Consider the following 27,750-nt stretch of genomic DNA (forward strand, 5'->3'; position numbering starts at 1 on the left):
AGTGAATGACTTACAAGAAAAGGTTAAGAATAAATTATGTATATAATTTAATGAAATGAGGATAGAAAGCACATTATCGTCTGGAAATATTCAGAAGCATTAGCTGTAAGACAAGCTGAGAAAATTAGATGAAGGCCTGACAGGACATAGCATATCCAATCTCCTTTCCTGGTGGTACTCAGTTTGGAATACACACCACAACCCAGGACAAGTAGAAAAATAGCTTGGTTTTCTCTCTCTGGAGACCAGCTGGCACTGCACAACTTTGGGGGATCCAAACCAGTGACACCTCCCTCCTGGAAACACAGTGCCACAGATAAGAGAAGTTACTATAGGAGTCTGGCAAAACCAGCTTTGAGCTGCTGATTTCTTGGCATCTTTCCTGTCCTCAGCAGCTTCCTATGAAGAAAAGTCTCTCTAAGGATACCTAGTCCTCATGGAACCCCTGACAGCTCATGCAGGAACTACATAACCCTACATATCAATGTCAACAGGAGTGTGTTCAGAGCAGCTAATTACAGACACCAGAGCTGGTGAGGAGAGGGATTGAGAGCAAATGAAGAATTAATATGAAGCTGCTAGCAAGCAAGGATTAAAAACAACCATTGTCTAATCTATCCTCACTTGGGGAGTTGTAGCTAGGATTTGAAGCACAATAGCCTGGCTGAGTAGCCAGCACTGGGACAAATCATGCAGCAAACGAACTTTGATGCCCTAGGAAAGAAGCAAAGGCGAGATAGAAAGAAACCCAGAGAAGCATCTGGAATGCAAATTAGTGCCTCCAAAGCACTGGCTGTGAATGCCTGGCCTAAACCCAAACCAAGCCTGAGCACATCCTGGCTGACAACTCCGTGTCCTTGCAACATCAAGTAAAATAACCTTTTGGCCCTTGAATTCCCTAATACAACAATACTGGATACGAGCAGGCATTCTTCAAATGGTTTACAATTGGAAAGGAAGCTCCCTTATCTACTCACAACATGCAGTGTTTCACTACTTCTGTCTACACATGGAAAATTGAAGGTCAAAACAAAGAGCAGCATGCCCACGGCTATCTCAGAAATCAGTCAGAATTGTGAAGGGTAGCCAGATCTCACAGCCCTACTACATTGCAATCCCTGCTACATTACAAAGCTTCCCCAAGTCTGGGAAGAAAATACAGTATCTCCATTTTCCAGTAACACTGTCACTGGGAATATGCTTCTGGGAGGCATGGAAGGGGGTCCTGGACTTGAAACAGTGATGAAACCTCTGTCTCATCTGAACTGAGTCTACATTGTTGCAGATATTAAAGTTTGTGCAGCCCTTTTACTTTACTCCCTTCTACCATGTGTCAGTGTGCCACCAGTTGACAGTCAAGGGCACATAGCCTGTGATGGATGTACCTGTAAATGAAACCTCCAGATCTGCGCTCAAGGCAGAGCCATAAAACATTGCAGATTTGGACTATGGGAATCTTCAAGTCATCTTCTTTTCCAGTGACTACAAACTGAAGAAGAATCAAAGTGTGACCTGCTCTCCAACTCCTCATCAGTGGAGATGATCTGGGATGGTCTCCAGTGGCAGTGCTGCATTCACCCTTTTTGCCTGCTTTCACACAGCAAGCATGCCTGGTTTCCTCTATCAGAGCCCAAAGCAAGCTGGACAGTTTTGTTACCTATTTCTCTCCTTGTTTCCCCTTCCCTATCTCCCCTGCCTGGCATTTTCTAAGGATACCTGCTGGTGAGGCACACAAAAGGGTAGACCATCTATTTGCTGCTATATCTCTCCAGATGACCAGAGACAGACAAAAAAAAAATCACAGGACACCAGCAATCCTGTTGTTATCTCTTCCCACACAAGACAATCTTTGAATTTGTCTTGTAACCCATATTACTCCTTCTTCCCAATCAAAAGGGTGAATAAAAGCAAGCAATGGGTGATGAGGAATTAATTACAGGCAGAGACAGCTGTACCTTCTGCTGGCTGCCTTGAAGATGAGAGCTGGCATTTCAAAAGAGTGGCACTCACACAAAAGACCAGCTGGGCTGCCAGATAAAGTAACCCAAGGGATGCCTTTAAATGTTACCTTCTCACAATGAAAAAAGGTCTTCACTCAGTTTCCACACTGAATGGGGATTTCAGGATGGGGACTTCCCTGTCACACTGAATTGCAGTGTAGCTCCAGAGGAGCTAGTGCAGGCACCAGTGGGAGGGATGCAGGGCCTGTATGGGCAGGGCCATCAGTACAGTTGGTGTGGGATGGCAGAGAAGGTAGAGGTTTCCTCAAGACTTCTCTTGGGGAGTTAATGCAGGGTGATGGGGTGGGGAAAAGGCTAAGGAACAGCTCATTTTACATGGTTCAGATGGAAGGCAGGCAGCTGGAGTAGTCAGGGAACAAAGGGAGGATGACACTACATCCTGAGAGATGGGGTGCCACACCATGCGCAGCAGAGCTCTGGGATGGGTAGGAAAGGCTGTTGGGATCCACAGCCAGGAGCTGGCATGCAGCCTGGTCTCACTGCAACTGCCTGCTGCACTCCTGTAAAATCCTTGCTCCAGTACTAGGCAATCTCAGGAGATCAGCTATTGATGAGAATTCCTGGCTGCAGCTCCAGTTTAGATTTGACACCCAACTGGGAATTCGGGGCTGAAAGCCTTCATGGAAATTCCCATGGCATTTCCAATGAGGTAAGAAGCTGACTGATTACAAGAGATATTCAATAGCTAGAAAGAGATCCACTGTGTGGAGAGGTCTTAGACCTTGCACAGCTTAGCAGAGTCACATGTAGACCCAAAATGAGGGCTAAAATCAATCCAGGGAGAAAAGAGCTCTTACATTTCTAACAGAGGCTTTGAGCACTTCTTTGAGTGTTTAATGTTAATGCCACTCTGATCAGAAACTAAAATCCCAAAGCTTAGTGCAGGCAAATACCAGAAGCAAATGACTGTCTCCAGAAAGAATCTATTACTGTTTATAATCTCCACAATAAACACAGGTCTCTCTCCCTCTCTCATTTAAATGGATGTTAATGAACAGCAGTCAGCATCAGACTGGTTACAGAGCTGGGGGGAAAGTTATTGCTCTGACAGCCAGAGAGCAGAGAGTGGAAAAATAATTGTTGCACAGATAGAGATGTAGAAATAATACCAAGTGATACTGACTCATAATTTCTAGGAATGTATGTTGTCTTTGTGCCATGGTAGGATGTATTTACCTGTTCACAGTCTCTCAGGATGCTTCACACATTAAAAAGTGTAAGACAATTAAAGCCTCTGGGCTGTTTTCCACTCCTGACTACAGAAAACTTTATTTCTACATGTCTTTCACTGTTCTCAGCTTGGTGTGCAGGGTCCCCTCTGTCCAGTCATAGGGTCACTACACAGACCTGCTTCTGCAGCCACTGCTTCACTAACTTCAGGCAGGAGGGTTTAGAGAGCTCATCCTAGTCAGAGTTTGGAAAGCACCATGATCCCACATCTACTCACAAGGTATCTGCATTGGGGCATGAAGAACATTCAGCCTGTGCTGCCAGCTGACTGCTGTGGGATACTCCATGCTCTGGTACAGGAGGGAGGCTATAGAGAAAGGAATCAGGGGAATCAAAGCCTCCTGTTTCCCACTGTGTCTAGGATTTTCTGGGGATATAGATAGCAATAGGTAAGTTTTGATTGGCAATGTCTCCCCTACAGCAAACCCAAAGAAACAAGCACGATTCCACCTCTGACCTCCTAAACCATCATCAAGTGAGGCTGGGCTTGAAGTAGTATTCCCTGACATGGCAAAGCCAATTGCACGTCACTATTTGTCTGACCAGTCTGGCATGTACAGGAATTTCGGGATGGAGGGAATGTACAGCAGAGAAGCAACAACACTCTAAAAAGGCAAAACAGACACATGGCTGGATGGCTGGACTTCTGGGGAGACACACTGGGCAGGGGGGACCTGGGCCCTGCACAGAGTGGGTTAAGTGCAATGGTATTGACATGGCTGTCTTGTGATGAGGAGGAAGGCAGACAAGATATAGCTATAGCTCCTTCTCTCCAGCATATCCCCACCTGTCTGTGTACATGGAGAGCAGATGGTGATATGGCAGGAGCAGACTCGCAATGGAGCTATGCTTGAGCTCCTTTGCTCATTTGATCCACCAATCTAATTACAGAAACTGTTAGCAAAGAAAGATGAATGATACAAAACTTTTATCTTTGATACTGTGTTTATGGAACAAAATCCTGGCACCCCTTTTCATAGAAAATTCCCTCAGAGGTTGTTTGTGACCAGTAACAGGCTTTTTATGTGTGGACAAGAGGATGTGGTTTAAGAAATTCAGAAGAAGGAAAAATAAAATCTCCATTAAATTACCGTTAAATTTATGCTATCTCAGAAGAACAAAGGCCCATCTGATATGCATCTAGAACAGAACAGAGGGAGGGCACAGAGAAGGTGACTCAGGGGTAAGTTCAGAGCTGGTCACCTGTTGGAGCCATGGCTGTGTAGGAGCCCAGTGCTGCTGGTGACTCTGCTCCAGGCAGGGCCAGGAGACCCTCAGGTGTTGGACAGGAAAACAGATGCTCTCCTTCATTTCTCTGTGCAGCTGCTGGCAAGCATGATAGGAAGATGCTGATGGGGGCAGCTCCTTCCCTCTTTTGTACTGTAGCTGCTGGTCCCCAGAAGTGCTGGGTACTACCTTAAGAGAGAAGAGGCCAGCCTGGGGGAAAATCATGGAATTGTTTACATTTGAAAAGACCTTTAATATCAAGTCCAACCATTAAAAATTAGAGTATGATAAACCTAACAAGAAGGAGATCATGTGTAGGCAACTTTTCCCACCAATTTTGCAGACTGAAGAAGCAGAGTGAACCACCGTTCATCTGTAAGGTCTGTTTGCTCCTTGTTCACCTTCTATTTCGTGATATGCCCAGATGCCTTCAAGCAATTCTCTCTCTCCTCCCAGCTTTGATAACAGGCCCTTTCATCTTTGGCACCAGAGACAGCTGGGTCCTTTGCAGAATTCACATGCCCAGCTCTCAGACTGAGAGCACACACTGTGCTCAGCACTCTCCAATGAGCTGAAATGAAGTCTGCTTCATAGCCACTGACAGGTTTAAAAGAGCACAACAGCCAGACAGGGGGCTCTGCCTGTCTCCCTTCTGTGGGCAAGCTTTGCAAAGACCTCAGCAAGAGAGGAGGGAGCCTCCCAGCCCAGAGCCCCCAAAATATAAAAGATGTGTGTGAAAGGGTTCCTGACAAAAGCCCTGCAGACACAGATGTACTTATGCTAAGGAAAAATTTTCCTCTTTCTTCTCTATCCCTATTAATAATTTCCCTATTTCCCCATCATCACCTTGTCAGTGGTGTCTCAGTCCTGGGAGCCAAGCACAGCAGCTGCACAGCTGCAGGGCTTGGAGCAGATGGGCTATTTTACTGCAATGCTGAAGCCAGCGAGACAGCAGGAAGGAGCAGCTGAGATCACATATTCTTCCTGCTGAACTGAGGTCACCACTCAAAAGCTGTTCTCTGGCCTCATCCTCTGCCTGACCCAGGGAGATGTGAGAGAATGAATGGTTCAGGCCTTGAAAGTGATTTGCTGCGGGCAGGCTGTTTGTTAGAGCAGGCTGTGCTCCCAGCTTTGAGCTCATTATAGCTGGGATGCATTATAGGATGCATTATAGCAAGAGACTTTTCCCACTTCATGCCTGCTCTACTTGCACAACAAAACTTCAAGGCGACTGCCTGAGACAGTGAGACTCCAAACCTGCAACTGCAAACTCCTTCAAGTGTTGGGGTGACTGTCATCCTTGCAGAGCTCTCTCGGGGAGAGAAAGTCACTCTTAGAAGTGATGGTGGTGACTGACACTTGTTGAGCATTTCTTTGATTTTCTGGGATGCATTTCCATACTTTACAAAATCACGTTGCTTGGTTGAAGCTCAAGTACAGATAGCGATGGATGCACAAGTAGTGTATCATAGCTTGCACTCTGTCACCATAGCCTTTATGCTGTCAGAGCACCCAGGGGGGTGTCCAGATGTGCACCTGGAATAACTAAGGGTGAAATAATTAATAATCTATGGAGAGAATAGAAGACTGACAAGGGAGTGCTTAAGAAGTACCTGGATATGCTCTGAGAGCTCCTGTTTCCTCTTAAGTGTCTGTTAAGTTTTGTATATATCAATTTCAGAGTCTCAATAATTGATGCAAGACCTGGAGATGATTAGGTTCCATCCTTTCAGCATCTCAAATTTGCACAAGGCTGCTGCTGTGATTAAAGTCTGAATGGAAAGATGTGCTGCTGAATGAAGGGAAGGGGTATCATAGCAACTGTCCACCAGAGGAATAACTGTGTCTCCAATCAGGTGATCAGGAGCAAAGAAAATCTGTAGGGATTCAGGGTATCTGCAGAAGAATGGGTGCCAGCAATCCGTGCTCCCACAGCCTTCCCAACAAAATCAGCAGCAGAAAAGTAGTCAGATGTTCAACTGGTAAGACAGAAGAGGACTTTTGAAGAAAGCAACATTTCAGTGCTTATATGCACAGGGAACTTGATTCAGTGATGCCCTTTTAGTGAGGGGCAGGGAAAGGCAGGGATCAGTGAACCCACATTCAAGGTACTAAATAGAATGCCTGCATCAACATGAAGACACAATACTTAGGGAATGAAAATGGCATGTAGCCAATGCACATCTGAACACCTTTTCTTTGTATTCTTCTTTAGATGTTAAACTCTTTGGCTTAGGGATGATCAAATCCTACATATTAAACACGCTGTTAGTGCTCTTTGTAACTAAACATCTAATGCAGATATAGACACATAGTATTTACTGGGCTCCAGCAAAAGTAACTAAAGGGAATTCTTTGCCCTTGGTTATGCAGGAAGATTGATTAGATGATGTACAAATACTACTCGGTCTTAATAATTTTTAAATCTAATTCCAAATTCAGAGAATTCTTTAGAAAAACAGTGACTTCATCTGTCTTTGGTTCAGAACCATTGTATTGAACTTACAGAGATTGAATGACACTTTACAAATATGTGGTCTTCTTGCTAGGTATTTATAATCCTTGCTCATGATCATGGTATTTGACTAACTTCCCAAAAAACCCATGCAGATACTACTAGAAGACACCACAGTCTATCCAAAGGGCCCATACCACAGCCCACAGGAAGGCGCTGGCTCTCTTAACGAATCATTAGTCAAATACATATTTATTGATGGCCAAAACCACATCAGAATAAGTGGAAAAAGAATGAGTATTTAAAAAAATTGAATACATTTTTTCATTACAAACTGTTCATTTAACTCTAACTGCAACTTGTTTTCAAGAGCCTAGAGGGAAGTGAATCATACTCATTAGGAAAATCAGCCTCCCCTCAATCAATCCAGTGATGTGATCTCTACAGCATATACTTACTGGACTGGAGATAATGGCATGAATTTAATGAATGACACATTTCTATATAGGGCAAAGTTCTTGTTTCCAAAAGAATGCAGCTACCTCCACAGTGCCATCTGTATTAGTGTGCAATGGCAGAGTACTGTGTTCATAAACAAAGTTTGGGTAGGAACGAGGGAGCTGTGATGTTGAATCTTACAAAAATGATGCCTTTGTGGTTCAAGCTGCTTTTGCATTGACATAACCGGTACCTCTCAATCTGTGTGACCAGACAGATCTGATGAATGTCACTTGTCAGAAAGATGGCACCCACTGGCTTCAACATGTGACTATATACCACGGCCTTTTAGACACACCTTTGCACTGATTGTCTGATCTGAGTTGAAGAAGTAAAGAAGCAATTTGGTTCGGCAGACCTTCCAGACCTGTGATTCCTCCTCAGCAGGAGGGCATCAGTGGTGACACTGCCTGTTTAAGTGGCCTGCCCACAATCCAATTCCCTCTGTGAAACAGCCATAGCTTTCTTGAACTCAGATGCTGTGGCAAGTGATTTGATCACTTATTATTTCCAGTGACTCCAAACCAAAATCCTTCTTAAATAGTCCCCAGCACTGTTCCTCATGGGATTTTAGAATAGAGGACAAAAAAAAAGGGAAATGAAGGGAAAGAAAAGTTGGAAAGGACCTACAACCAACCTGAGCCCACTGATCACCTCTCTAGGAAGCCCATTCCAGTGTCTGACCTCCCTTTCAATAAAGAAATTTGATCATCCCCTGATGTAGTTTTGAACCATTCCCATGCATCCTGTCACTGGATACCATTGATCAGCACTTTTCTCCCCCTTTCCCTCCTCAAGAAGCTGTAGAAAGCAATGAATACTTTATAATTTTATTGGAAGCTTCCCATCCTGATTACATAGACCAGACTTAGCTGGTCTATATATGGGGTGGTCAGATAAGGTCTGTGTCAGCACTGGAACAATCACACCCTTAACTCTCCATTCAGTGGCTGAAATTTCCATGACTCTCTCAGCAATCTTCATGACCATGAAGACATTTCTTGCTGCAGGACCTGCAGGAGCATCCAGCAGTGAGCAGGAGGCCATACAGGTCATAACCTGGCTACCACTGAGTTAGGAGGCATAAGAGAAAGGTGGCAGGGGACTGTGGTGGAACTAGTCTGTCAGGGAAACTGTCCTCTTAGAGCATCCCCCTCTCAGGCAGCCCCTGGGAAGGGAGGCAGAGGAGTCTGATGGCTGAAGCAAGGACTTGAGGATTTGCTCCCAGCCAACCTGGCAAAGAGGCTTTTTGAACTTTGCAGAGTTGCTAGCTGCCATGGCTAGTTTCCTCCTCTGAAGAAAGCAAGCAATTCCTCAGAAACACAGAATATTCTGAGCTGGAAGGGACCCACAAGGATCATCAAGTCCAACTCCTAAGTGAATGGCTCACACAGGGATCAATGCCATGACAATGGCATCATTAGCACCAGGCTCCAACCAAGTCTCATTTAACATTTCTACACCAGCTGCAAGTAAGACACCCTTGTTCTTGAATGCCTGGGGGAAATGGGATTCCTTTTCTTCCTTTCCCCTGGATTTTTCTGTTGGGGCTGGCAGCACCATAGGGCAGTGTGAATTCTTGCTACAGAGGGGGCCAGAGGAAGAGAAACAGATGACCAAATAACTTCAGAAGAATGGAGATTGCCTCCAGGGAGCTCCCCTTCATCCTGCTCTCTCATCAGCTGAGAGATATTCATCAGTATCCTGCTCTGCTAGTCACTGAATATTTTATATCATGGCTACAACCAGTGCATTTGTATTCTGTTTCTCTCTTTCGTCATATCTATTATAAACAAGTAGTGTCTGGGAACTCTCCCAGGAAAGATTTGCCTGGATGGCTACAGATATTTTATAGTCAAATTTTGAGAGTAAACCAGCTTTCAAGTTCTGTAGTGGGAAAAAAAAAAGGTAATAAAAGGGTTATTAAAAAAATAAATAAATGTCAGGATTTTATACGGCTACTTTTTGTAGTGACAGAGCTTAAATTTGCTCCATGATGGAGCTGGAGTTGCTAGATGAGCTTGTGATAGGAGACACCCTCTTGCTGGCATTGTCTGCTGACAGGAGCAATCTGATACACTCTTGTGTACACTCCGGCTTGGCAGGACTTCACTGGCACTTTGTGAGCCAGGAGTTGTGGCCACGACTGCAGGCATCAGGGATAGCCAGGTCTATGGGAAGCAAGGCATGGCTCAGGATTGCAGCAACCCTACCTTTACCTTCACACTGTTGCATCTGTGAGATTGATGGGAGGGCAAGGTTTGTCCCCTCATTTCACAGGAGAAATACTATGGAGTCCTACACCCTCCTCTAACGCAGGGCTAAAGAAGAAGAGCTGAATAAACTTGTTTTGTCCTAAGAACTCTGAGAGGACTTCAGCCAATAAGGGCATCAAGCCTGGCAACAAGGTACTGTGTTTCAATATGCAGGCAGATATATGGTGGGTTTGCTGGACTAAGTCATGCATTCCACGGGCCGAGAGAAAAATAACTTTTTTCTCATTTCATTCTCTTTCAATCTGTCTCTGTCTGATCAGTCTGATTTTAAAATTTGGTCTCTGAGCTCAGCAGCACCCACCATGGAAAGAGTGGGTGCTGCTATCTACCCGCTGTCTGTCTACAGTGGGTAGATAGGCAGTGTCTATCTACCTCACAGAAATTTATCAGCACATTTTTACAACAAGAGGAAAAACAGGGATCAGGAAGGGGCCATAATGTTGGGTATGAAGGGAAAAATCAACAGATATAAAAGGTGTCTGAAGCTGAAGAACAGAAAATGGCACTCAGGCTTTCTTAGGTAGCAGGAGAGAGGTCACCATCATTTTTAGGTAATTTGTGGGCAGAGCAATCAGTAAAGAGTTAAAATGCTAAAAGCAAAAAATCCTGTAATGAGCTGAGTCTCTGACATGTCCAGTCCACCCCACCTCCAGACAGACCACCACAAGAGAACTGTTAAACTGAGCTCTCTTCCAAATTCAAGCAAATGTTGATGAGCTTTTACTTCACCTGTGAAATTAACGTGGGAAATATAACACAAGAAAAAAAGCAAGAGGCCTCCTCTCCCTACATCTGTTTTTTTTCAGTTTTCCACCAGTCTGGGCCACTCTTCATCAAAGAATGAGACCCCTTTCCAAGCCTAGTAGAAGATGAGCAGGAATTAGGCAGCAGAGCTGACTTACCATAAGGGCCAGCTGCAGGGAACACATGAGTTTGCCAGACAGCATTAGCAGCTGGGCTCTGTAAGCTAAGCAGGACCAGCAGGTCCAGCAAAATCCGGTGTGAGCCAACACTGACAGTGCTCTGCCTGAGCAACCTGCCACTGCCAGCATGACTACAACATGGAGCAGTCTGTCTCCAGGGGAAATTCAGGTGTGTGAAAACACCTCTGACTTAGCCCAAGTCCAAGTGTAGAGAGCAGATATGAACCTTTAAAACACAGACACAGATGGGGACCTGCTCAGTGAAATGCAGCCCAGCTCCTAGCCCCCAACAACCATGGTGTAAGGTTTTCAGCCTTACCCAGATTTTGCAGTTTAACCTCTCAGCCGTGTCACATGTGCACAGAGATGTGGCCAGACTGAGGAGCATGTTCCCTCCCAATGACATCTACAGTACTGAGCTGAGAGTGGTTAATTAACCCTGCTTATTGAAGGGCAGACACATTCCTGCCTGGGCCCTGATTTTTCAGTCAGGCTCTAGTCCAGCAGGTGATTAATAACCCTGCTGTGGGAAGAGTGCATCTATTATTCAAATTAATGAAATTATAATCAAGAGGTGACGAATTAGCAGTTGCTCCTTGACTGGATATGGAAACTCAGAAGTGCCAGTCACTTCTGCAGTTCTCACTGCACTCAAGGCTTACAGCAACGAGAGGACAGAGCCAGGCAGAGCAGGCAGCCCCTTGGCACAGTTGGGGCAACACAAATCCTGTGCACCCCAATGTAGCTGTAGCCACCCCAGAGCTCTCTGGTTCACAAAGCCACTTCACCCTCTTCTCCTGTCCAGTGGACAGACTTACTGTAAGGTGCTGCCCCAAGTATGGGCTGTGACAGCCTCACAACCCTGACACTGATGGGATACAGGAAAAGTATTTGAGTGCAGCAGCCCACCCTGCTGCTTGGAATACTGGAGTAGGATTCCCACCCTCTGGAATTTCTGGTCGCAGGCATAGCTGCTGGAGCAAGAGGCTGGAGATCTTCCCCAAGAGCCCACATGAGGCTGAATTTACCCTTCCCCAGAGGGTACTCACCAATGTGTTTCCCATACATGTGGTAGTAGAAGGAGACACAGTAATACTTGGCAGTGATATTGTAGAGGGGGCTGATGAGCCGGGCTTTGTCTCCTGTCACCCGGGGTCGGGATGCCTCAATGAACATGTAATAACCTGCAGAATGAGAGGGAAAGGTGGGAAAAGGCAGCATGCACTGCATCTCCCTTCCTCCAAATGATGGGGTGCCAGTGTGGCTGGGAGACCATCCCTCCTCTGGGAGACTTGGCCAATTGCTCTGTGCCCACTGATCCTGGCCAGAGACACTTGCAGGACAGCCGCAGTAACTAGTAGTAGTAGTATTGAGGGAAGGGCAGCAGAGCCAGGCATCTGCAGACCTGCTGTGAGCACACGTAGCAGGTGAACCCCTGAACATGCACATCTATCTGGGTGCACAAAGAGCCTCAGAGCTGACTGAACTGTGCAAGGAAAACACCAGAAAGAGAAACCATTTCATACCGATTTTTCTCCCTTAAGTAGAGGGAGAGAGGATTTGGTACATCTAGCCTGAACAATATTGTTGTCTAAAGAGAACAATACCAAAGCAGTTGTTAACAGCCCAGGGAGGAAAAGATTAGCCATTTAATTTGTTAGCATCATTTTCAATGCTCAATCAGGTTGGTGTACCGAACACTAATGGGAAAAAACATTTCCTTAGCGAGTTATTGAATGTTTGCCATTTTTTTTCTGCATGCAAAGGTATGTGTTTGCATACAAATTTACTTTCCTTATTACAGAAAGAGGGACGTAGTATCCAGCTAAACTGGGAGCATGCATTCCACACACACCTAGGGTGAACAATACATAACATCAGTCTCCTCCAGCTATAGGCAAGGCTTCTTCCTGCCCCACAGGCAGCTCCTGCCAGATCTCTCCTGCTTCTGTGATTGGTACTAAGGAGATCTATTTGCATCCCTGAGAACTTCTACGAGGAAAAAACTCACTAAAACCTACCAGGCCATTTCTGGGTATTAGAGATATTCTCCTACTTGTTTATCCATTTTTTTTTTTCCTCAAAACAAGCATCAAACAAAGTGCAAGAGCATTAGGCATCAGGCAATTAGCTGACAACAAGAACTAATACTCACACTATTCCTCCAACAAAGTTGTGGGTATTTTAATTGTGTGTTTAATTCCAATCAGTAACATGCAAATTGACTGCCTGGTCCCTGCACCCTGTGTGAAGTAGAAAGCAGATCAGCCGTCCATTAGCTCCCAGAGCTGTAAGATTCCTGACAAGAGATGGTGTGCATCTCCCCTCCCCTGCCAAACCAAAAGAAACCAGACTTGTGCCTACCCTCCGGCGTACCGCTGATGTCTGTGGGGGGCCCTGTGTTGACGGTGCGCTTGGGGTTCTGGGTCAGGGCATTCTGCCGGGTCCAGTCAAAGTTGTCCATCTTGTCCTGAATGAAGCCACAGATCTTCTCATCCTCAAAGCGGCAGGTGTTATCTGTGGGGATGGGAAGGGGCTGCTCAGCTGCTTCTTTTTAAACACCCTCCCCAAGCTGCCTGGGTGCTCACAGCAGTGCTGTGTCACCACTGAGGCTCTGTATCAAGCCAGGGGCAGCCAGCCCCTGACCTCAGGAGGAGGCTGAAAAGGAAGGCATCATAGAAATCACAGAATGGATTGAGTTGGAAGCAGCCTCAAAATCCATTCAGTTCCAAACCCATCGCCACGGGCAGGGATGCCATTCGCTAGATCAGGTTGCCCAGGGCCCCATCCAACCTGACCTTGAACACTACCACAGATGGGGCACCCATAACATTTCTGGTCAGCCGGCTCCAGTGCCTCACCATTCTCTGAGCAAGGAATTTACTCTTAAAATCTAATATAAATGTCTCCTCTTTTATTTAAAAATGTACCCCTTTTCCTATCACTACCCATAATACATCAGTGATTCATGTTACTACAGAAGTGTTAATCCAGGCTGATGGATGTGATGGTCTGACAAAATTGAATAAAGCTATTATGCCTAAAGAGAAAGAAATTCTCTCAGAAATCTGAAGGGGCAAATGTAGAGGAGGGTAAAAAGATCACCAAAGGCAAACTGGCTATAAGGGCTTTTATATCAGAACAACTTGATGGTAGAATAATTTCCCCAAGAGAGAGGAAAAAGTAGCAGCACATAACCCCCCTTCAGGCTATATATTTAACTAAATTGTGACACACATGAAAAAATATCAGCTGTGAAGAAGAGGTCAGCTCAGCATGACAAGCATGTTGTTTAGCCAGAGTACATCTAATTTACACCAGTTAAAAGGCATATTTGATTTTGCAGCTTATACTGCTTCCTCTAACAAAATAAAACATGTAGGTAAAAGACTTTTATGTAGGATCAACCACATGTGCAATAGGGCTCACTTTTATTACTACCACAAGACAGTTATATCCTACAGCAATATTGTAAGACAGATGAAAAATCTTGTGCATAGACATAACCCAATATGGACTTGCAGAGATTGGAATGAATTGGACACGACCAGGCTGAAGATTGTAACCTTTGTGTTAAAAAGGTAGTTTTTAGTCACAAAAGCAAAGGTCAAGAACCAGCTTTACACTGCTGACTCAACAAGAGAGGGATGGATAAAACAGGCAAAAAAGAAAGAGAAAACAGCTCCATGAACTGATGTGAAAACTGCTGTGTGTTTTGAAAGGCCACTGGGCAGAAACCAGAGGTGGAGAATGAGAGGGGAGTGGGATCTTGGATCTTGTGAGTGATGTAGATATAGCAAGCACATGTATCTTTAATTGCTGCTTTTATGTAAGAGCAAGGAGGTGTGCTATGAAGTGTAAAGATAAAGCCATGAAAGAACACATACACAAAGGAAAACAAGGCTCTTCACAAGGACTTGGAATGTGTTAGGAACTTCATCTATATCATGCTGGTGTGATATTCAACTTTTTGGGGTTCACCTCCCACTATTATTTACCATGCCCAGATGAAGAGAAGCCCAAATGCCTCCTGGGGCTCCTGCATTCTTGTATCTTCTGTGAAGACTTTCTCTGGTTCCTGGGCAGGAGGCTTTTTCTCCTAGCATGTGCGACTCCAACAGGATAGGTAGGACAGAGCAGGGTCCTCAACTTATGGGCTGGATGCCAAGGATGGGACACACAAGGGAAGTTTTCTGCAATCTCAGGGCCAAAAACTCCAGATGGAGTACAATGTGATGGTAGGAGCTTCATACACCTACCATATACAGCAAAATCTGTTATCTTGCACCAGAGAAGAATGAATGAAATGAAACATGAAATGAACAGAATCTTGACTCTGAGATGCTGCATCTTCTGGTAGCTACCCTACCTTCTGGTGGCTAGCATCCTCCCCATCCGCTCCCATTTAGAAATGAAAACAACTGTAATCCAAATGGACACCAAAGGTCTGCACACCCCTGTGGTAGGGCAGTGGATTCCCCCTTCTTGCACATCTCTTTCCAGCATCCCATCAAAGCAGTGAGAAAAGAGGATGCAGCTTCCTGTGGTAACCCGCAAAAATGTCTTTGCCAGCATAGGCTGGACAACGTGTGGCAAGCCAAGGGCCTGGTTCACAGACCAGGAAAGCTACGTTTTCAGTAAACTCAGTGGGAAACGCTGCATGCCCATTCGTTTGGGCTGAGCACAGTCATAGGGAGCTTTTCTGAGCTGGCCGCTTAATTGCTGATTAATCCTGGCTAAATGCTTTCCACTCAATCTGCTCATTTCTAATTAGCATCCAAATCCAAATTAGCCACTGCTCTGCAGTGCCTAACACAGGGGCCTGAATGTCATCTGGAGCTGAAGGAGAAGGGAACAGAGGACAGGGCAGGTGCTTGCAGGGTCTGAGACAGGGTAACTGTGTGGGATAGGGGGTCTCTTTCATCCCCAGAACAAAGAGATGGAAGGTGAAAAGAGTCAGAAGACAGCTCCTAAGGGTCCTTTCTCAGCTCTTTTGGCAGAGAGAAGTGAGTTCATGGCTGTACCAGATCCCCAGTGGTCCTCAAAGGAGAGGCTGGAGCCCACAGGCTTGCTGATGTTGCTGGGTGGTGTAATACCCTTGGTTTCTCTCCACTGGACCAAAAACATCTGCATGACTCCAGCTCATGGGTTGTCAGCTGCATTTAAAAGAGACACATTTTCTCTTAGAATGGCATTATCTTACAGGATCCACAATGACTGTCCTCTTGCAAAAGCACCAGGGCAGTTTGCACCTCTGACCCATGTTGAGCACATGGACTTTCAAAGAAAGATGACATCTTTCTCCAACACAGAATTACCTAAACAGGGGATATCAGGTGGAAAGCAGAGTTGGAAGCTGTAACACAAAGGTCAGCCAGGCAACTGATTGAGAGGGAACAAACCACAAATGAGGAAGCACAGAAATCAAAGAAAAGGCAGATTAAAGAGAAAGCACAAGCTCAGATTGAGATCAGAGAAAGTTGTGCAAGACAAGAGGACCTGAGGACAGCATTCCCAACTTAGCACCAAGGCCTGGTTGTGCCAGCCTGGTAGATTACTGTGCCTCATTTGTAAGAAGCCATACACACGGGATGAGACTGCTCAGAGAAGTTGACTCAAAAGCCTGTAGAGAGCTCTTTTAACATTCAAAGAGGGCCTTGAGTGCATTCTCTCTTCTCATTCAAAAATGCAGCTCCTTCCAGAAGGCAACATTTCTAGCAGAGCACATAAAACAGAGAAGAGTCCCATGCATCACAGATCAGGCAATCCTGTTGCTTAATCAACAATATGATCCATCTTATGTGCAACACCAATTGCTGTGCAGGAGTTTGAACCTCACCTCTTGCTTAGCTTGGGAGCTCAAGACAATTTGCAACAACTAAAGAACAAGGCTTCTTAATTTCTCTGTAGCACAGCAATGCCTCTTTCTATATATCTTCTGCATTACATGTGGGGAAATAGATGAGCAAAGTATAGAGTGACAAAGTTAAGGGCACAGCAGGCAGTGCCTAAGCTGGAAACAGAACCCAAGTGCTCCAACTCCTGGTCCTTTGGTACAAAACAAGCCACAGGAAAACAAAGCTCTGTGGTTTTTCTGAGTTACAAGTGGAGGTGCCATGAATAACTAGGAAGTATTCAGTGTGGTTTGGGACACTGCTAGCATGTCACCTCTGGATGGTTATCAACAAACCTCACCAGGACAGACCTGGCAGATTCAGCCAAGAAGAAAACCTTTAAATTACCTGCTGTACCACAGAGGTGATCTGACTTTTGACCTCGACTGTGTGATGCAAACCTTCTTAAAGACTTTTGCCATTTGCCAGGGACCCTGGCTCATCAACAAGGTGTAAAGGAAGCTTCCTGTTTAAAATTTAATATGTGTATTTAAATACTGAACACAGAAATTGTTCTCTGGATTGCTACAGACAAGGTGGAGGTGGCAGAGGAGCCGGCTCCTCAGAAGATGGGTTTAGTGCTGTCTTCACTAAACACACTTCCTTGGCAGGCTTTGCAGTGTTGGCAGCTCAGAGTGCAGAAATGTTTGCTCTCAGTCACAGACACCTCCATGCATTCCAGGGGAGAGACTCTACTGTCGTTATTAGCATTTCTTGTTGCTTTGCCTTCTTGAGAAACATAACGGAGGTTTTCCTTTCAAGTACTTAGGTGAAAGCCATCCCTGCTTCTGAAATTCTGGCTGCCAGATGAATGTAAAAAATAATAATCCTATTCTAGCTGCAGACTATGGGTGAATAGCAGATGGAGTACACTAGAATAAAACTGCCTTCATCATTTAGCTGTGGTGTGACAACTGACACTGTCTTGGAGCATAAAGGATCATGCTCCAAGCCCCAGCTCTATTGTAGACCTGCTGTGTGACCCACAGGCTATCATTTTTTGGACATCAGTTTCCCCATCTAGAAAATTAAGACAATGAGAACTGTATTGAGACCTCAAAATACGTCATGATCTAAGAAAGAATATTTAACAGTCTATCCGATTGCAATTTTCTAAGGATTTTATAACCAGTAATGGAAGAAAGCTTCACAATGCTGTAACTGGTTAAGTCATCCTATTTGCCATCAGATACAAGGAACTGTCACCTTTTTTAACCTTTGCATTACAAAACATTCTTGAAAAACAGGCACAAACTCGACTAATCCAACTCTAAACACAGGCTGACATCTCATTCTGACATGTTCTTACCTGAACAAACTTGGGTTCCTCTGAGCATTATCAGAGACCAGACACACCAGCAATATATGGTAAACAACAATCCAGGCTAATCTACAACAACCAACATTTGCCATGGATCACCACTCACTCTATTCGTCCATGGTCCCAAAATTTTAGCACCACACACAGCCAGACTGCAGGTATGTGAGAAACAGTGTTGCTGCTCTGAAAGGGCAAGACACAATTGGCCAACCAAAAAATAAACCAGCTATCCCATATACATCTTAATGACCTCATCACCAAGGTTACAAGGTTACATCTGATAAAACACGGGAAAACGAAACACCCACAGATGAGGACCTGGAATGGCTTGTGGGGCAGCACTCCAGAGTTTAGTTTAGAAAGCAAAAGTTATATACAAATAAAATTATAGAGTAGGTAAGGACAGAGCAGATTCCCCAGCACTGGAATTTGGTCATGACATTAAAACAATCAGTTATTCTAAGAGAACTCTAAGGTAAAATCTTAAAATTAAGATAATTCTTAGGCATTTTTTAAAATACAAATTCTGTTTTTTAGAACCAGATGAACTGATTTTTAGGAGTCAGTCTTATTGGTAACCTCTAAATATGTCTTAAACCTCCCAATGTTCACTTCTTCTGCTCCTCCTTTGCTTTTCCTTTATAACCCAATACCTGGCTCTGTAACCATGCCACACGCACGCTTGCCCCAATGTTATTAGCATCTTATTAGGCTGAGAGAGAAAATGCATGAAGAAGTAATTGTATTAAGTGACTCTGAGAGTTTGCAAATTAATCACCATTGTGCATGCCCTTGGATCAGGCTGCCAGAGGCATTAATCATCCGATCTTTGCCTTTCACTCCAGGGCTTTCAATGTTTGCTTCCAGAATTTGGCTCAGCAGTCAAGTGTGAACTTTTCCCTGGGGCCGTGGTGGCAGGAGAAGTATGAAAAGAAGTGGTAGCAGGAGGGATTTCTGTTTTTGGGATGAGAGTTGGGGAACCCAGCTGTGGTCCAAAGAAAGAGCTAGAAGCCTTTGGGTTCATATTTCACTGGCAGCAGGTCTGAAAGGAAAAGGCGTATACGAAAGCAAGTGTGGCAGGTTTGATTTTAGGCAGTCAGTTTCAAGGTGTGAACTCATGGTCAAGGCCCTCATAACTGGCCCAGAGGTCCCAATATCCAACAGAGGCTGGGCAATTTATATCAAGGGGAAATAATAAATATATTGCATGAAATATGAATCATATTAATAAATAATATGAAATCATAATTACTGCACGAAAAACATGAGTAGTTGAGTTATATTCCACCATAGGCAAATTTCCTGCAGTTGTTCTGGACTCAATCAAACTGCCAAAGCTACACCAGCCAGGCAATCTGAAGTCTCAGTTTACAAAGACCCCAAGAGATTGACACAATTAGGACTGAAGTTGCTCTGAGTTTACCAATGATTTATGCAATGTAAAAGCAAGTGGCAAAAGGCCAGATTTTGTCATTTACACCTGTAGGCTTGCCTCCTCCAGCAAGTACTGAGAGATACATTCTAGAGTAGGTTCCTGGCAATATGCTCTGTGTTTCCCAGTGAGTCTTCTATGGAGAATATTTAAAGTAGATCAGAAAGTGAGGAAAAGTAAGCAAATGGAATCACAAATTACAGCCACAAAATCCCTCTGACTCTGTAAGAAGCTCCTACTCTCAGGCAGAGTATGGTTCATCAAACCATCCTCAAGACTGTGAACTTGCAAGAATTAACACCTTGTGGCTGCCTGATTCTGCCATCACCTAATCCTGGCTTCTCCTTCCCACTGCTACCCTGCACTGCAGCAGTAGAACTTACCTACACATAGAGTACTACATAAAAACATTGAATGATGACTCAGCAGCTGGAAACAGGGAGAAACAGCCGCATGCTCTCCATGGAGTACTAGTAAGTAGTCTGCCCATCTCTGCCCAAGACCTTTGCCTGGGCTTACATCCTACAATCAAAGTGAAGGGACCTTGCTGCATGCCTGGAGATCATTCCCCCACTACTTACAGCAAGCTAGAATTCCTCTTTTATGTTTAAAGAGCACTATCATGTTGGTGTTAAAGAACATCTTTCTTAGATATTGTGTATTCTGCTCTCAAAATCAATGGGAAGTCTGGATGCTTAAAACACACAGGCCTGCATCTTGCCAATAATAACCAGGTTAATAAGCAAGTCTACAGTGATGATACTGAAGGGGAGTTAGAAAAGGACTGTGCTCAGAGTTTGCAAGAAAAGACAGATCTGAGCTGGAGACTGTTCCATACAAGCCTGCAGAGATACCAAGCAGTATCATTCCTAGTCAGAAGAGGATGGGGAATATTCCTAAACCCAGATATTTTGGAGAACGCTTAGTAACTTGCTTACTGGAAGTAGATTGTTCATGCATGTTCATGCATGTTCATGGGACATGAGGGTGGGTGCCCAAGATCACAGTCTGTCCCATCACAAAGATATCAGGTGTAAGGGAGAGGCATATCCTTGGCATAAATCTCCTGGCAATAACTCAAGGTACAACAAATGGCAATATTTACTGGAAGCTTTAGTGTACATAATTTTATCCTCTTTTGGGGAAAAAAGATTTGACAAAGTCAGCTGGGTATTTCAGCTGCTTTTCTTGCCTGATCTGCTGGAGCACTCGACTAAAGTACATTACATTCAAAGCATTAACACAAAGGTCTTTGGCTTACCTGTTGGATTGGGATAATTGATTGCTGTAAAAAGAAATAGAAAAACTAGTCAAAACAAAAGCACAAATCATAATCAAAGTCTGAAAATAAAACAAACACATCAAGAAAGTCACAAATGCACAAGTCTCCTGGCAGCATTGCTATGAGAAAGCAGTCCTTGGTGCCTTTTTTGGTAATGGAAAAAGATTCTGACACTCTGATCCAAGCAACGAGAGACCTTAAGAAAACCCCACCTAAGGGGTGATCCTGGGATCATAGGGAAGCCCTTCTGGCAACCCAAGTAGTTTCCTTCTGGACCACACAGTGGGATAGCACCCACTTAGATACCAAAGCTAGGTATCTATGAGGGATATTCAAGCAGTTTGATGTACTGTGGAAGATTGACATGACAGGTATGCTGGGGACACCTGACATGCCACAGGACAAAAGGGTTGTGTGAAATCAAGCAAACACTACAGGAGAAGGATCTGTACTTTCTGCTGAAATAGAGGGTCCAAACCCCTGTTGAAGAGTAAAGGAATCATAGAGTTGTGGGAATGGAGAGAGCTGTGAGCTGTTGGGATGATGGGGAGAGAAGTATGGTCAACGTATACCAGTGAGATAATCTGGGATTTAAGGTATTGGACAGAGCTACAGCTTTATGAGCAACTAGTTAGGAAAGGAATAACGCATTCAGCTCTGGAAATAACTGAAGTCTCCCAAAATCCTCTTACTTTTAGGGGTGTGTGGCTAATACACAGCATCCAGTGTATATCTTGTATAAGCCACTGTACCATGGGGAGTTGCAGCATGGCCTGACTGGGGTTTTGGGGATCTCTTGTCCACAGACTGCAGAGTGCGAGTCAGGGCTGCTGAGTGAAGGATGAGTGGAGGCTGATCTTCAGAGGTTTCTAGTGCTCTGCAATGATAGCAGCATCCAAAACACAGTCAAATGCGATAGTGGTATGCCATCAGAACTTCTCAGAGCACAGAGACCCACCCAAGGGTCACAGAAGACCACCTCTCTGCATGCCCATATCCCCAGGCCTGAAGCTCAGACCTCTCTGCTCTCGTAGGCAGGACCAAAGAGACACCTACGTTCCATGTACCGGATGATGCGGGCAGCCATATCTCCAGCCCCAAAGCTGGTGATGGGTGTCAGGCGAACTTCATAGCTCTGAGGCACCTTCAGGTTGGGCAAGATGTGCTCCAGCAACAGGCCTTTCTCAATTTTCTTCACAGGAATGAAGGTTTGGATGGTGTTTCTCTGAGACAGCTGCATAGAAAAAGAATCCAAAGTGTTATGAAAATCCTAAAAATGGCAATCATATCCATCATCTAACACCCTATTTCTCCCCTTTCTATACAGATGTACATGTGGTTGTTCCATGAGATCTTCATACAGTATTGTTTTGAAAATTGCCATCCCTGGTACAGAATATTGATCAGGAGCCTGAGCTCTCCCTTAAGGGAAGCCTTCGTGTCCTCCAAGGGAGGGACTGTAGGGACAATTTGAACTACAGGTCCTGAAGCAAGTTTGTGTCAGAAGCAATGGTTTCAGGAGGGAGAAAATTAACCCAATTCACTCATGTTAGTGCACTCAGGTCCTGTGCAAATAGCATGGCATTGCACCACGACACCCTTCAGTTCACAATCACTGCTGCAGAATTCATTCATTTGCTGCCTGGGCCATGTGGCACTTCATTGGGTGTCTCACTGGGAGCAGCCTACTACCATATTTCCTCAGAAATCTTCCATAGCGTCCATCCTTGGACTGCCTCAGCAGACTAGAGCAAGGGATCTAGTTTAAGTTGATGGTTCTCTGGGGTCACTCACAGGCTCCCTCTTCCTCTGATTCCCATGGGAAGGTGCTGAATTATGCTAGCTGAACCATACCAGCTAAACATTGTTCAGTTTGCTAAGGCAACAGGGAAGTTTCAAGAAAACAATGGGCAAAATATCGTTATCAAAATCACCACCACTAAAAATGATGAATTACATGTCAGTGAAACTTCCCTGCCATGGTCATGCTTGCTTGGCTGGGAAAGAACAAGAACGAGGATTGAATTGTGAAGATACAATTTCCTGCCTATCGCTGTGCAGTGCCTGGATCCTTGCGGCAAGATAAGTTACTGGGGATGCTGGTGCTGGTAAAAAGACCTTTGGCAGAACTTTCCATAGTCCAGTGTTCACTAAGCTTTCCCCTGCCTCTGATATATCCCCTCGGCTGAAGTTTTCATCGCAAAGGCAGCTCTCCTGACAGGCAGTCTCAGCGTTCATCATTAACTCTGAAGTTGCAGGATTACTGGAACCAGGATGCATGGAGGATGGTTTACACCAAATCTGTCTGTATAGACAGTGTGGGGCAAGAAGATGGGGTGAGGGCACAGCAGAAGCGAAGGCCACTATCAAAGCAGGGCAGGAGGCAATGTCAATGTGGTGCTTAGTAAAAACAAGTACATGCAATCCCTCCTCTGCCTGTCTCTATCTCTCACATGCATAACTCTAAGTTTAAACTCAATAGCAATGGCTGCTGCTGTAGAGGCTTCTGTGCCAAAGCCCCATCCATTTCCAACAGAGCCAGGAACCCACCTCCTTGGTCTGCCCACAGTTTGGATGCTGCTCCCAAGCAAAGGGGCAGGGACTGGTCCCTGGGAACCTGTAGCTGCATGTGGGTCTCACAGTGAAAAACTATTTTGCACCTGTGTTACAGATTGTACCTAAAGATCAGAGTGTAAGTTGCTTGAGGAACTACTTGCTGCACTCTCCTCCTCCGCTAAGATAGAGCAGAGAGCTGGGAGCTCTTCTGATGCCTTCCCCCAGCTTGGTGCCACCCTACAAGGCACCTGGGAGCAGTCCTAGTGAACAGAACCAGGGCAGTGGTTCCCAGAGGTACCAGGATGTTGCCAGGATCTGTTCCACAACGCCCTATCTGCATAGGGCAGATGTTGTTGATAGTACGTTCTGACCTAGTTGGCATTCCTGCTGCTCAGCCCTCCTATCTGCCAGCCCTCCATGCCATCACTCTGGCCAAGCAGCAGCAGAGCTGGCTCCCAGGGGCTGGGACTTAAGCTGGATTCATTAGCACCAGACCCCCAGTTATCTGGGAGAAGAGGAGCAGTCAAAAGAAGAGAAGCAGAAGGCTGGAGTGGCACAGCTCCTGGCACGGGACCCTTTGGGGAGCAGAGTGTGACTGGGTGGGCTGGCAGCAGCTCCTCCCCACAGGCTGCCATTTGCTGGCATGTTGGGAAGGCAGCCAGCAAATAGGAGGAGGTCAGGAGCCATTTCCCTCGTCTAGACATAACCTTTAGAAGAGAAATAAAATGGAGAGTCAGACAGAAGCTTGAGGGTGAGATTCAGACAGTGCAAATTCCATCTCAGCTGGAATTTGGGTATCTAAAGCCTCTGGGAGCAAGGTCAAATCACATACTCTCCCACATCATCTAATCCAGGACAAACTGAGAAATCAGCCTCCAGTCTGGACTGCAAAGCTCTGGATCCCGTAGTTGAGTCTATCCTCAGGGACTTGAGTAACCAAATAAATAACTGGCTGACACCAAGGTTTGGCTGCAAAAACAGAAATAATTAAAGGCATTATGTGCTTCCCAAATATGCTTCCCATGGGTTGCAACCTCCCTGCTTCCCAGAAGAAACCTAGCTCACTAGGTAATGGGAAAAGCTCAGTGTCTATCTCCTTTTGGTGCACAGAGGTCGTTTTAAAGAGGGTCTTTTCCCTCCACCAAATACTTTGTAGCTACAGCTTCTCCCAGCATATGTTCTGTCTCTATCCAGTATGCAACTTGAACTGACGCAGAAACTGGCTGCCAACAAGACTCCCCTCTGCACATCTTTACTACGGTCTCTACAGTCATCACAACAGAACTGGCCATGGATGTCTTCGTAAAGTCTGGCTTCTCTATGAAAAGCAGCATGGGCCCTGAGCTCGCTGCGGCTGTCAGTAGAAAGAGCCAGGTGCACTGCCAGCACAGTTTAAAGGGCATGAAATCAGTGCAAGGGAGAAAGGGGGCAGCTCCAGCCAGCTGCTTGCTGTGTGCATGTGGAGCAGGTGCTGGCTTGCAGTCACTAGCACAGGTCCAGCAGACAGAAACATAAGGCCAAGGTCTGCCTCCACATCCGCCTCCTTAAACATCCTTTTTGTCCCTGATTGCCAGCAGCAGGTCTGTGCAGAGCTGCATGCATCATTCCAGTAGGAGCCCATTTTTCGATCCACTTCAGTTTCCAGATGTTGCCCTTTCTCCTGCTCTGTGTTTTCTCTTGTCTCATGCTATCCTCGTATCTTCCTCCTTCCATCCTCTTCTCAGCATCTCTCCTCTGGATCACGTTGACCCTGTGTTCCAGTTTAATATTGCTGCAGTGCAGTTAATAAAGCAGAGGCCGGTGCAGAGGACAGAAAAACACTGGCCACCTTATTAGAGACACTGAAGTCTCAGTGGAGGAGCTCATGCAACAAGCTCATTCATCACCAGGCTCAGGAAGCTGGCTCAGGGGCCAGAACAAGAGCACTGCACAAAGCAGAGACTTACCTCTGCTTTTACCTCTTTCCATTCCCAATAATCCAAGGAAGAGGATGGGGAAGGAAAAAACCCCAACAAATCCACAGTTTCTACCAGCTGGCTGTGAATATCACACAGGCTGCAGAGGTAAAAAAGTTCTTGTAGAATGGGTTCTCTAAAAACGCCTTACAAAGGGCAGAGGCAGCCTCATGTGGTTTGTGTGTATTTACATGCAGTACATGTCCCTTTCTCTGTCACTGTAAGCAGTATTAGTGATCGGGGAGAACTCACTCACATGCACTCAGCCACCAAACCTCTAGGAGCTGCAAACTGCTACCGCACTTTCTCATTCCTCACCATCACCTACCCTGTTGGTGCATACTGCCTGCCCTTTCCCTGTTGTCTCATTTGAGCCAGCTTGTGATGCTCGCAGAGTGCTTGTGCCACTGTAGCCAGCTGAGCTGGCCTACATACTGGGAACACAGACCCAGAGTCACAAGAGACAAAAGCAGGATGCCACAGTACCCCTGCCCCTGGTTCCATTCCCAGCTGGGGCAGAGGGCCCAAGGTATGACACTGCCACACCTACATTTTCTGTTTCTATAGACTATTAAAGGAAAAAAACAGGATGATGTTTTCAGACTGAATGATGTTCACACCAGATGTGTACCAGCTAGCAGCCTTAATAAAGCTAAAGGATATTAATAAACACATCTGTCAAGAGTTAGTGTTGTGGTTCTGCTCTACACCACCACCACAACCTACCTGTGCTGAGACCGGTGTGACTTGTGAAGCCATGCATGTGGTCTCACAAACAGCTGTATATTAATGCTTGTTTGAGGGAGGAATCAGAAAGAAAATCTGTTTCATCACCAAGCCCCAAGGTATTTCTAACAAACAACAGCTAGAAAAATGAACATTAAAATCATGTAGATCCCCCAACAAGCTGATTGGAGCAAAGGAACTGTTTTTGCAGGCATTCAGCTTCCCTGTCGCCCTGAGAATCAGACCCTCGATATTGTTTTCCTACAAGTTCTAGCCCCTTTCCCAGGAAAGTAACTATAAACATAGATGTTTATACATTCCATTAAAGATATGCCTTTTGATGGACGTCTCTCACGGCCAGTACAGTTGGGAAGGTGTTAACCTGACTATCCAATCCCTGGTCATGGTCAGAAACCTATAAATACCGAAAGAACAAATAAAGTTGGCTCTTTCTTTCACCACACCTCGAACTGCGTCCATGTGACTCATTTCGTGTCCAACAGTGACACTTCCCAGCATTGCAATTCAGTCCTGATGCTCTCTCTTTATTTGTCCCACTTCTTCAATAACTTCCCAGTTCAGGGCACAAGCACTAGCTCTGCTTTCCAATATCCCCATTCAAATCCTTTCCACACATGCTCGCTCTTTCACCCTTTTCTCTCAGCCTCATTCAAATTTCCCTGGCTGCTCCTTCCTGCAGCACGGAAGAGACAGGGATGGCTGCCTGCATTCCCACTCCAACCTCACTAACTGCAGATATAGACTGCAGTTAGACTCCAGTTTAGACTGGAGCTCTCAGCTCCATCAGCAGCCTCTCCAGCCTCTCTGAAGGCAGAGGGAGCAGCAGATAAAGGCAGGCTGGTGTGGCACAGCAGCCTCACAGGCAGGCTCCATCCCTCTGGCAGACTCTTCCTTGCTCCCTGTGCATCTCTGCACACCAGACAAATGCTGTCTCTGGCATGTGTGAAGGCGGGGTGACCTAAGCTCCTCCACTCTCCCCCTCCTCTCTCATCTGTGAGTGTCAGAACACTCTAGAGAGCAGACATCCACCAGACTAGGAACTGTGGAGAGCCTGATGGTGCAGGAAGCACAGGTATCTCAGAAAGGTCTGAAAATAAGCATGGGGCAATAATCTGGACAAAATAATCTTCAACTGCCTGTGCAGCTGGTGGGCTGCACTTTTCTAGGAACCGGCAATCAAGGTGGTCTTCAAAGCTCAGTGCCAAGCTGCCCAGCTTCTCAGCACACATAGACATCCCTGTTTAGCAAGGTCCAGGGGCCAGGAGAAGGTGAGAGTAGGCAGAAGGGCACTCCTCTTTTGACAGGCAATGCCACTCAGGGTGTGACACAGCCTCCCATTTGTACCATTTCAGCCTGTTTACACAGGCTGCAGTGTAAAAGTGCAGCAGACATCCTCTCTCATTGGATTTCCCCAGTGGCTGTGACTATGATGGCCTCATCCCAACCAAGTCTAGCTAATATAGAGGTGCTCCCTTCCTAAGGGAGTGTTGCTCACAAAGACCAGAAACAATCACACCACTGCCCTCATCATGATGGGACTGGCAGTGTCTGTGGTCTTAAACTGGTGGCAACCAGGAAAGATAGTCCCAAGATACTGAAAGGTACTGAAAGGGGCTGAGCTTGTTAATGGCACTGGTAACAGCTCCTGAGATGAACGGGGCTCAGCAATGCAAAACCTCCTGCTACTTCATCAGGCAATCCCTCTCCTCAATGCCTGCCCCAACTGTGCCTCCAAAGATACGAAATATGTGGCAGAGAGGCCTCCAAGAGTTTAGAAGTCATGGGCTTCTTAAAAAAAAAATAAAATGGAAATACAATTTCAGAATTTATGTGTGTTGGAGTTCATAATACTAGAGATTGAAAGCAAATTATCCACTTCTCCATTGCTGGAGAACGAGAGCTCAGCAGATGAGTTCCACAGGTTAAAGTAATT

At 45.5% G+C, this 27,750-nt stretch overlaps 1 protein-coding gene across 1 annotated transcript in view; it reads right to left on the bottom strand.

Moving 5' to 3' along the window:
* The window catches only part of MDGA1 (MAM domain containing glycosylphosphatidylinositol anchor 1), a 192,138-nt gene that overhangs the window by 100,536 nt on the left and 63,852 nt on the right, over positions 1-27,750 (bottom strand). Inside the window, exons 9-12 of the mRNA XM_058836468.1 lie at positions 21,616-21,793; positions 20,539-20,562; positions 12,995-13,147; positions 11,680-11,814 (exon numbers count right to left, since the gene is read on the bottom strand). Of these exons, the coding sequence (XP_058692451.1) occupies positions 11,680-11,814; positions 12,995-13,147; positions 20,539-20,562; positions 21,616-21,793 (490 nt within the window). The remainder of the gene's footprint in view (positions 1-11,679; positions 11,815-12,994; positions 13,148-20,538; positions 20,563-21,615; positions 21,794-27,750) is intronic.

The sequence above is a fragment of the Poecile atricapillus genome, chromosome 3, assembly GCF_030490865.1.
Source record: "Poecile atricapillus isolate bPoeAtr1 chromosome 3, bPoeAtr1.hap1, whole genome shotgun sequence".
NCBI classification, from domain to species: domain Eukaryota; kingdom Metazoa; phylum Chordata; class Aves; order Passeriformes; family Paridae; genus Poecile; species Poecile atricapillus.